The sequence below is a fragment of the Antedon bifida genome, chromosome 4 (genome assembly GCF_963402885.1).
Source record: "Antedon bifida chromosome 4, ecAntBifi1.1, whole genome shotgun sequence".
Taxonomy (NCBI): Eukaryota; Metazoa; Echinodermata; class Crinoidea; order Comatulida; family Antedonidae; genus Antedon; species Antedon bifida.
This window is the reverse complement of record NC_136229.1, coordinates 22,942,044-22,952,344: the sequence shown is the minus strand read 5'-3', so window position 1 is coordinate 22,952,344 and position 10,301 is coordinate 22,942,044. Positions and strand designations below refer to the sequence as shown.

Below are 10,301 nucleotides of genomic sequence, written 5' to 3'. Positions count from 1 at the left end.
GCTTGCCAGGAACTCGTCAAAGTGTATCTCGCTCGGCACTTTTTTGTAAAGAATAAGCCTTCAAAATGGGTGCAAAACGAAAAACTGGAGTCACTAAGAACCCACCGATTTTAAGCCATGAATTTATTATTCAAAACCATGCTGACATCGTATCGTGCATTGCTATGGTCATCGTTGTTGGGCTGATGTTTCAGGTATAGTTTTACATACGCTAAAAACCACACGTGTGTGTGGTGGACTACCGGCTGACAAACAGCGGCTGAATGTGTTGATGACTGCCACATCAGCAGTTTCACTGACTTGGATTGGCCTAAGACTAGGCTAGGCTGAATGAAATTTGACATATGTTTTAAATTTTAACTAGCAATACCATCACTTTCCAACGATTTTATCAATTATTACATTACAATTATTGTACCCAATTATTTTTTGTACGTGTTTAGTGTTTAGTTAATGGTTTTTGTGGTAATAATTAATATTTATGCATTCAAAATATGGAAAAGATAAATGAAAACATGTTTCAGATTGAGTGATTTTAGGATTGTTTGATTAATGATTTTTCTTCATCCTCCAGGGTATACACCCTTGTACTTGGTAGGTACACCGGGAGTCTCAATTTCCGTAGTTACTACATAGATTTGACTAAATTACAGACATACGTCAGAAAATAGAGAGAAATACTACAAAATACTATAACAAAATTTTAAAAAATATGATTCTGCCTAAATTTTGGGAAATTCCCTGTAAAATATGATATTGGACACATGATGAATTGCCTTACTTCCTGGTTTCCCTGAAGCGGGCAAAATACCTTTGATTATCGACCTTTTTAGTTTTTGCGATCTGCAGCTAAATACTACACAACTGTTGAGTCAAAAAGTCTTTTTTTGTATGCTTATGTGTATCAGAGCATGCTTAGAATCACCTGTTTTTTTCAACTTTTATAAAAAAAAAGAAAATAGTTGTGCTATTAATTAAAACGATACATCGAATACGTTCAATAAAAATTGTTAATCAACATTTTCAATTGTGTGTGTTTTAATATCCTTCTGTTCGGTTTTAAACAATTTTGGTATGCCACAGTTTCCTGTTTCATACAATAACACATTTAATTGAATTAATAGCATTTGTCTTCCTCTACTTTATATTTTCTCATATTTATTTCATAACAATAACATGCATCATCGTATTATTAGCTGACCCTATATTTAGGAACAAAATATGCAATGCAGGGGAAGGCTCTCGGAAAAACACCAGAATTTTCTTCAATCTTTTAAAACAAAATTATTAGGAAACATTTTGAGGAAACCAAAGGATGTTAGTTTTTTCCAAATGATTTATTTTTTTATAAATTATAAAGTACACGACTCTAGATAGAGGTGAGTGCCAGGAAGGGTTATGAATGGGTATGTGGATGGAAGTCTTGATTTTAAGTTAGTTTCTTAGAGCTGCCCAGTGCTAGGCTTTGAAGGATTGTTTGTTTGAAGCAAATTTAAGTAACCCTGTCTAAATCAATAAATTCGAGCAATTTCTAATAACAAGACTAGAAGCAGAGAAAAGCAATGGAGTATTTTTTTTACTGTTAATTTTGTTATTTGTAGGCATCAACTCCTTTTGCAACACTATTTGTGACTATGCAGCATAATTTGACTGTTAATTCAACAATAGAGGAAAACAAAGGTAACTCATTGTTATTGTCTAGTAAATTATTACAACTTAGTCAGTGCTTACAACTTAAGTTATATTCTTGAACATCAAAAAATTGGTACAAAAAGAAATACAATTATGTTAAAATATATTCATCTACTTTTTAGTAAATATCCCGAATTGTTTCTGATTTTGTTTTTCTCCAAAAAACAATTCTCAAAAAAGAAATAAAAAAATAAAAATAATTGATTATTAATGATTGAAAGATTGTACATGAAATTGCAGTTCACATAATAAATAGACACATCATAATTATTATTTCCATTATTGATGCAATCTAATTTCAAGTCTTTATTTTTTTTAGAACCTGTAGAAGCAACGTTTTACACATATGGAACCAAGGATTTCTGTTCAGTTTTCTTTTATTTCTTAATCACCATTGTCTTACATGCTGTCATCCAAGAGTACATGCTAGATGTAAGTACATACTTCATTCTACTGCAGCTACTGCAGTACAGTAAACTGTTAGTGTTGATGTTTCCAACACACTTCAGTATACGTCTCTCTTACCTTTTGCCTTTGTAGATAATAACATGTATAAGTAAACTGACTCCAATTACGTTTTCTGTTAATATCTAGTATACTATTTACTGGCCAATTCTGTTACATAACATGCATCCAAAAATGTCCTGAAATAATGTTTTAATTAATAATTTCTTTTTTTTTTTGTTTACAGAAAATAAACCGCAAATTGCATTTATCAAAATCTAAACACTCCAAATTTAACGAATCTGGCCAATTATTAGTGTTTTACCTGATTTCTATCTGTTGGGGATTGGATACCATGATTAAGGTATGTATAGCATGTTAATCTCATGCCTGCTAGCAGGTCTTCCCTCAGGCACTCGGCAAGCTGTTTGGCCTGTGTATTTGCAATCCACATGTGTAGTAGTGTACAATAAAAAACTACTCAAAATACACTATTCAAAGGATTTCTGATTGAGGACTCTACACTGTGTCTTCTGTCATCCTGTATAGTGTCAGCCAAAGTTTGAAGAGAACTAGAAGTAGATAGAACCCAGGCTCCTTTGTGCCATCCTTATTCTATTAAGAGGACATGTCTTATTATTTATTAAAGTGGAAACTTTTCTGTGTAACAAACCAATTTTTATGTTAGAGAGTTACTGCAGTTACTACAGTAATTACTATACTTTGCATTTGCAGATATTTTTTATTTTTATCTGTAATAATGTGCACTTACTTACACAAATTATTGTCGAAACCTAAATGATAAAATCAATCCGATTTCTTATTTGGATCTTAAGTACTGTATACAAAATGTATTTGTATTATTTCTACAGGAAGGATTTACAGAGAACTTGTCGTTCATGTGGGAGGGCTACCCACATGCTAATCTGTCCTACACTCTCAAATTCTACTTTATTATTCAAGTAAGTATTATTATTAGAATTCATTGTTTTAAACCACCTACGTATATCAATTAAAGTGTTTTTTATGTGTGTACTACTGCAATTTTGTATTGTAATTTGTAAATGTTTTTTTCCCTTGATTCAGATTGCATATTGGCTACACACGTTCCCAGAAATCTATTTTCAGAAAGTTAAAAAGGTAGGTTGTATTTGCATTATCTTTAGGTTTAGGAAGGTTTATTCTTCATGTTTTATTTATTTTATAAGGTTAATTTTGTTTGTTAAAATGTATGAGCAGCTATCAGGGCCAAAATCAACAATATATGAAAAATAATTGGTTTTTAAAGGGTTAGTTTGTATTAAGTTGTTTTATGAAGCAAGGTAGATTTGTTTTTACTTGGAAGGATTTTTATTTTTTACAGTAATGGCCTCCCATACTTGTTGATGACCTTCTTCTGCATAATGAATGCTCTTGTGCTATTTCAATACAATTTTCTGACAGATTTAATTTTTAATCTACTTATGATCTATTTTATAATTTGCAGGATGAGATGAGTTATCGGTTACGTTATCAAATCCTGTACACAGTTGTTATTATTGCAGGCTTCTTGTTAAAGTAAGTTTTCTTTACTAGACACTACTGTAAAGCTCTGTCTACACTATCAAACTAGTTTGACAAAAAAAGTGTGATGTGCCCAAATATGGTAGTGATATTCCCAAATAAGGTAGTGATATTCCCAAATAAGGTAGTGATGTGCCCAAACATGCTAGTGATATAACATTATGTCTACATATGGTCACATCACATTTTTTATCACATAAAGTTTGATAGTGTAGAAAGGGCTTCTCAGAAAAGGTCTTCAATCCTTTAAGCTTGGTCCCCACTGTGAGATATCCGTAAATAGCACAGCTTTATAAAAAATTACTATTATTATTAAATGAATAGATTTGCCTAATATGAAATAATAGATTTAATAACAGATAGATAGGGTGAGACTTGCCCCTATGTCAATAAGACACACTTTATCATATATTACCACTTTTTTATTGTTTTACCATTAATAGCATGATTGACCTTGCTAATGGAAAACAAGTCATCAGACACTCAGTTACCTCATCCACCCCACTACCACTAACTTTCATCTTGCCAGAATTCATGACGTTCTTTTTTTTCAGCTTGACTCGTCTCACACTTGTATGCCTGATTATTCACTATTCAGTTGAGATGATTTTCCACTTTGCTCGACTTATGTACTTTAGCGACAAACCTGATTGGTCAGCACCATCGTAAGTCACTTTTTTAGGTATTTTAAGATTGTTTAAATTAAAACTTGCCTGATATGTCGTTTGTGGTTAATGCTGTTTTTCGAAATATTTCATTTTATAACAGTATATTTATTAAAAATATTCTTCACAGTAAAACTGAATTGAACTAAAATTTGCAATGTATAAAAATATAAATCTAAAACACATAAAAAAGACAAAGAAAAACGGGGTAAAGCTCAAAACGACATAAGAAAAAAAAGCAAGACAGGTCTGACATACCGTCGTGAAGACTGGACTGCTCACTTGTTTACTTTGATGCAGATGTGAATTTGGTATTTTTAAAATTTTTAATGTGAATTTAGAAAATGTTATTTTAATGGTAAAATGGTAATAGTATTCTACTGTAGTTACTGTGTTAAGTTTCTCTTGTTTTTGTAATTATTTATATCAGGAATTTATTTGGGTAATCGTACACAATGTTTATTGCAGAGACTGCCATAGGTTATTTGCAGTAAAGAAAATGTAGTAATATACAGTAGAATGATTTTAATATGAGCCCAAATATGGTTGTGATGTGCTCAAATATGGTACTGACATGACATCATCATGTCCATATATGGGCACATCACATGTGTTTGTCACATAATGTTTGATAGTGTATACAAAACTTAAGTATAAAGGTTATAAATAAGCACTTGATATGAATTAACATCTTATTGATTATTACATTTTTTTTATTTTGACAGATTTATTGTGTGGGCCGTTTTATTTATCATAGCTCGTCTGGTGACAGTCACGCTCATCATACTAACCGTAGGATTTAGATTAGGCAAGGCAACGAACCAAGAAATGAACACAGAAATGGGCAATTTTAACATTTTACCAATAAGGTGATTATTAAATAATCTAAACTGGTAGCCTGAAGGGTTTTAAAACTAGACACTAGTAGCAGAGTGATGGTGAATAGGTATAAGTAGCCTAGCTCATGAGGATTTTTTCCCCTTTTGTGGAAAAAGTCCCCTATAAGAATTCCTGGGCTCCAGTACAAAGAGATAGGAAGCAAGTAATAGGACCGACCTCCCAGTGTGATACTGCTTAGGGTTCAATGAATTTAGGTTGTTTCAGTTGCAATAAGTTGCGGTACAAATGGTGTATTTCTTTTATTTATGCAAGTAAGTTACGTCAATATTTATGCTACGTTATGACAACTTTTACAACTTACCACAAAACTTATGATTGTGTAGCCTGTTTAATTCCATAACTATTAGCAATTAATACATGTCTTATAATGTATATATTTGTATAGGATAAGTGTATTGACTGGCGTTTGTCTACTAGAGGCATGGATGCTGTGGAACTTTTTGACATTCCAACTCCGTCGCTACCGAGAAAATCAAGCTTTTACAGCTAAAAAGAAGATTGTTCCAAAAGTGAAAGATAAAAAAGCGAAGAAAGAAGGTTGGTTTGTCGTTTGTTTCCCCTAAATTATGAATTTTTCCAATTTCAAAATGATATGCAAGACAATTGGTGTCTAAATGATGCATAATACAAATTGCGTTGGCAAAAAAAAAGGTTTGCAATAAATTATCTTCTTTAAAAGTGTTGCTAAGTGTCTTAAAAGATGAATATAATCGGTACTGACATGTTTTGAGAATTCATTATCTTTATGAAAATAAAAGTATAAAGCGCTAAGTATTCCTGGAACGTCTAATTTGTATTTTATATTTCTCTGTTCTATCATTCTCTTAAGAGGTCATTACTGAGTTCAAAGGTCATCTTTATGTCAATTAATTTAAGCTCTGTACTGATAAAACCAAAATTGAAAAATATATTTTTTCTCAAAAAGCAAAACTAAAATACATACAAAATTATAATTAGTTTTGTTCTTCTCAGATTTTTTTAATTATTATTCTTGATTACTTTGGATTATTTTTTATGGAATTTAAAAAAAATAACCAATTTAATGTAATTGAAATATTTATTATTATTTCAGCAGCAAAAACTGTAGCTGTCGAACAACCACCACAACAACAAGATGATGAAAATAGCGCCAATGAAGCATCCCCTAAAGCCGCAAATGGAGGAGTCCGCACTCGATCTAAACAACAAAAGAAGAAATAAAGATTTCTTTCTGTTTTTCATTATCAAACTAAAACCCTCTTAATTTAATTTTAACAGTGAAGTCATTTTTTTGTTCATGTCAAAAAGTTTACTCCACAAATAATCCTGTAAATGTGCCAAATCACATAGTATTTAATACATTCAAAATATTTGCTTTAATATTTCATTATAACATTCATGTTATTCACATCACATTCAGATTTCCAAATCAGATCTGTAATATTTTATTATGATTTCAGGTTTTTTTCATACAGATATAATCTCGCGTTACATAGTTTTCATATCACATTTTCATACAGATTAAATCTTTACTACAATATTTCTCTATAACTCTAATCGTAACACTTTTTTTTAATTAAGCGCTGTTTAGCACAATACCCACCAATCCCAGAGAGAACACAGTATATTTACACATGGGGTAAAAACTAGTTGTGGCAGTGTACTTACATTAGCATGTTGTGTTTAATTTATATTGTACGGGGAAAAAAACAAGTTTATCTTTAACAGAAAAATTACAAATCTATAAATAGGTTTTTAAAACTAAAAGTTGATTATTGATATTGATGCCAATTTAAATCTGTAAATATATTTTTGTGTGGCCGGAATTTGTGACGACCAAAATGATTAAATCCTTTCAAAATAGCCCCACCCTACAGTGTAGACTTACTGAGTAGGTCACACCATCTTAGTATTATGTAAGCTGACCTAAATCATAAAAATCCATATAGTGGAAACTGTAGAGGAATTTTTATACAGAAACTAGTAAAATATTGGGGTGATGTGGTAACTTAAAGACACTAGACCTAAGTTTTTTTTTACCTAATGTGAGGTCACACACTGCATGTTATGTAAAAATAAATACCATATGGACCTATTGCGATATTTTTGTTGTCTTTAAACGATTAAAAATGTAAAAATTAAGTTGATTCTAATAATTTTAGCGGCCCGCTATAAATCCCAACATGCATCGCGCACGGATTGATATCTTCATATTGTGATGTGATGCACCCACTTTGATCGATCATGTGAAAGGGTAAACAAATAAAATAACATAACTTTTTAGCTAAAATACCAGGTCTTGCCCAATTTGTATTGACAAAGACAATTAAGCAACGTTAGGCTAGTCATATAGCTGGCGTACGATGTTCGTACGTTACCTCTCTTTACCAGTTAGGCCTACAAAACTAAGCCCAACTTAGAAACGTCTATGAGAGAAATTTCGATGCAAGCTACTTAGGTAGTGCATTGTTTTTCTCTTTTTATCATAATTAACCTTAGAACACACATTTAAGACAAGGAATGACATGGGTTTAATGTTTTTAAAGTTATAAATATGCATTATTTTTACAAAACGTAAAAAATTGCAGGTCTAGAGTCTTTAACTGATTTGTAATTGTCTACTACCATTACATTTAATAACTCTATTATGGAAAATGATGCTGTATGTTTTGGTTTTTCAATTTTATTATTTTGAATGTACTTAGATTAGTTTTAGGCCTACTAAGTAAATATACTAATTTAGTATTGTCTGCCTGTTCAGTTATGCATGATTGTATATAATTATTATATAATAGAAAGTAAATCGAGTTAAAATAAGTTCAGCGGGAAGCGGCGGGTTGCTATCTTACAATCAGTATTACAATTTGGTTTTGGGGTCCCGTCCCTCCGGTCAAACCTCTCCCTACGGTCAACCCCATTCCTGTGGTCAACCCTCTCCCTATGTTCAAGCCTCTCTCTGCGATCAACCCCATTCCTGCGGTCAACCGTCTCCCTGCACACATCCTTGAAGTGTTTGCCATCCATGCTTAGGTTTGATAAGATTAATTCCATGAAGTTTTACCAATGTAATAGATCACCATGGTTTTACAGAATTTTGATAACAATTTACATGAATACGCAGAATATTTTTAGATATTGAATTGGTTTTGTTGTGTAAAGCTGTAAAATTGCAGAGCAGAGGAAAAAATAGAGAAAACAAAATTAGATGTAATGAATTTTGTGAATAGATAATATAAATTGATAAATTCTAATATGTTACATTAAACAGTATTTTGACATTTAAAATGGCATATTTAATATCAAAAATTTTGTATAAATGAATTTATAAATAATTGCACATAAGGTGGTATTATTAGGACAAAGGTAATTTTGTAAACAAGATATTTTGAACCCTATAATTGTACACTTTATTTTCAATCATTCGGCCTTCTTCACTAATGTCGCCTCTAGTTAAGTATATTATTGTACATACAGTAATCTAATCATTGCAGAAATCTCCAAATGATTCTGTCTACAACTTCTGTCTGTTCCCCTCATTTTTTAAGGAATAGTTCATAATAATTATTGTCCCCTTAAAAAAATAAAAATTTGTCAAAAATAATTTTGTAATATATTTTTAGTTGCATGCAAACACGACTCTACAGCTCACTATGTCGGTCGGTCAATAAACACTAACACAAATTTGAGCATGCGACTGCAGCCATGTATATGGCCTTGTTGAATATGCCATTTTATTTCACATTACTGTTAGTTATTCACTTTGACTAAAAAATAGATCTTTAACAAAAATGATTTACCTGGGGAAAAAACCCCTGTAATTTAAAGAAAAAAATTAACAGGTTTTTTGTTTAAATTTAACCATTTATTTTTGTCTTTTTATAAGTGAAATTAGTGAGTACGTTTAACAGTGGCTGTACACGGCGAATGTTCTAGGGAATTAGAAATGTTGTTTACTGGAATGTTGGGGTATGTGAGTTACTACAATCTTAGGGAGTAACGCCCCTACCGTTCCCCGGAATATGAACATGAACAAATAGAGCATTTCAGACTATATTTTACTTTACACAAAATGTTTACGGTACTGCTGATTATTAAACTAAATATTACATCATTATTTCTTAAATTATTTAATAGAATATCAATAACAAAAGGCATCATTTTATGAAGAAAGAATAATAATTAAAACTGTTGCGTCAAAAAGTCGAGCAGCGTTTATTGTAAGAAATATTTCTTGTTATTTTTGTTTTTTCTTGAGTGAATAATTTTATTCAAACTAAACATGGCCAATCATTATTTTTCATTTTTGGCTGACATATCTTTAAGTGTAATTATGCAATTTTAATTAAACTATTTCATTAAAATATTTATTTGTATTCTTTCAAAAAAACAGTTTTAACCCGTAAAATTTATAACAAATTGTATTAAACATACAGACACATTTGTTTTTACACACCCACCATTTTTTTAGGTTAGGTCATTGAGGTCACTAGCTTTTTTGTCCCATAATGCATTTGGTTTCCACTTCAAACGCATGTTATTAATATTTACTTTAGTTGCTTTATTATATTAGACTTGATTTCATTGAATATTAATTTTTGTCTTTGCTTTTTGTTGTTGTTAATCCAAGATTAATAAAATACCAAACTATTAATTTGCTGAGTCGGTCTGTTTTTTTTAAAGTGAAATTCAATGAATACAGGCATGATGTGTTTATAAAGCAATTCAAATGTTATTAATTTTTTTGATAAAGTCCATCATTTCACAATTTTGCAGAAATGTAAGGCTTTCTTGTTTCTTTTAACTGACATAGGTAAATTATTGTTGAACAGTTTCCCTGTAAGTCTAATATCAGTTTGACAAAATGACTTAAAGCTTAAAATAAAGACCGTCAAACATTGGAAACAAAGTGTTGAAATCTTCATTTTCTGATCCTGTGAATTTGAACTATAGTGTTTTTTAACCGACATAGGTAAATTATTGTTGAACAGTTTCCCTGCAAGTACTGTAGGCCTACTGTAACTACATTTTGCTCATTCAGATTTTCAGGAACATAGCAAT

At 30.9% G+C, this 10,301-nt stretch overlaps 1 protein-coding gene across 3 annotated transcripts; it reads left to right on the top strand.

Moving 5' to 3' along the window:
* The first annotated feature begins 7 nt into the window (after nt 1–7).
* On the top strand, nt 8–9,894 carry LOC144840647 (translocating chain-associated membrane protein 1-like). Of its 3 annotated transcripts, XR_013611941.1 has the most exons (12): nt 8–194; nt 1,602–1,680; nt 2,012–2,124; nt 2,384–2,500; nt 3,009–3,098; nt 3,223–3,276; nt 3,623–3,693; nt 4,254–4,364; nt 5,090–5,233; nt 5,650–5,801; nt 6,337–9,142; nt 9,177–9,894. XR_013611941.1 is itself a non-coding variant. In XM_078696551.1 (11 exons), exons 1-11 carry the CDS (start codon nt 66–68, stop codon nt 6,462–6,464), a joined length of 1,185 nt encoding a protein of 394 aa, XP_078552677.1. In that variant the 5' UTR covers nt 8–65; the 3' UTR covers nt 6,465–9,894. The 3 variants fall into 3 exon arrangements, 2 of the variants coding, with proteins under 2 accessions (XP_078552677.1, XP_078552676.1); XM_078696551.1 differs by having other exon boundaries at nt 6,340–9,894; XM_078696550.1 differs by having other exon boundaries at nt 6,337–9,894.
* The last annotated feature ends 407 nt before the right edge of the window (nt 9,895–10,301 follow it).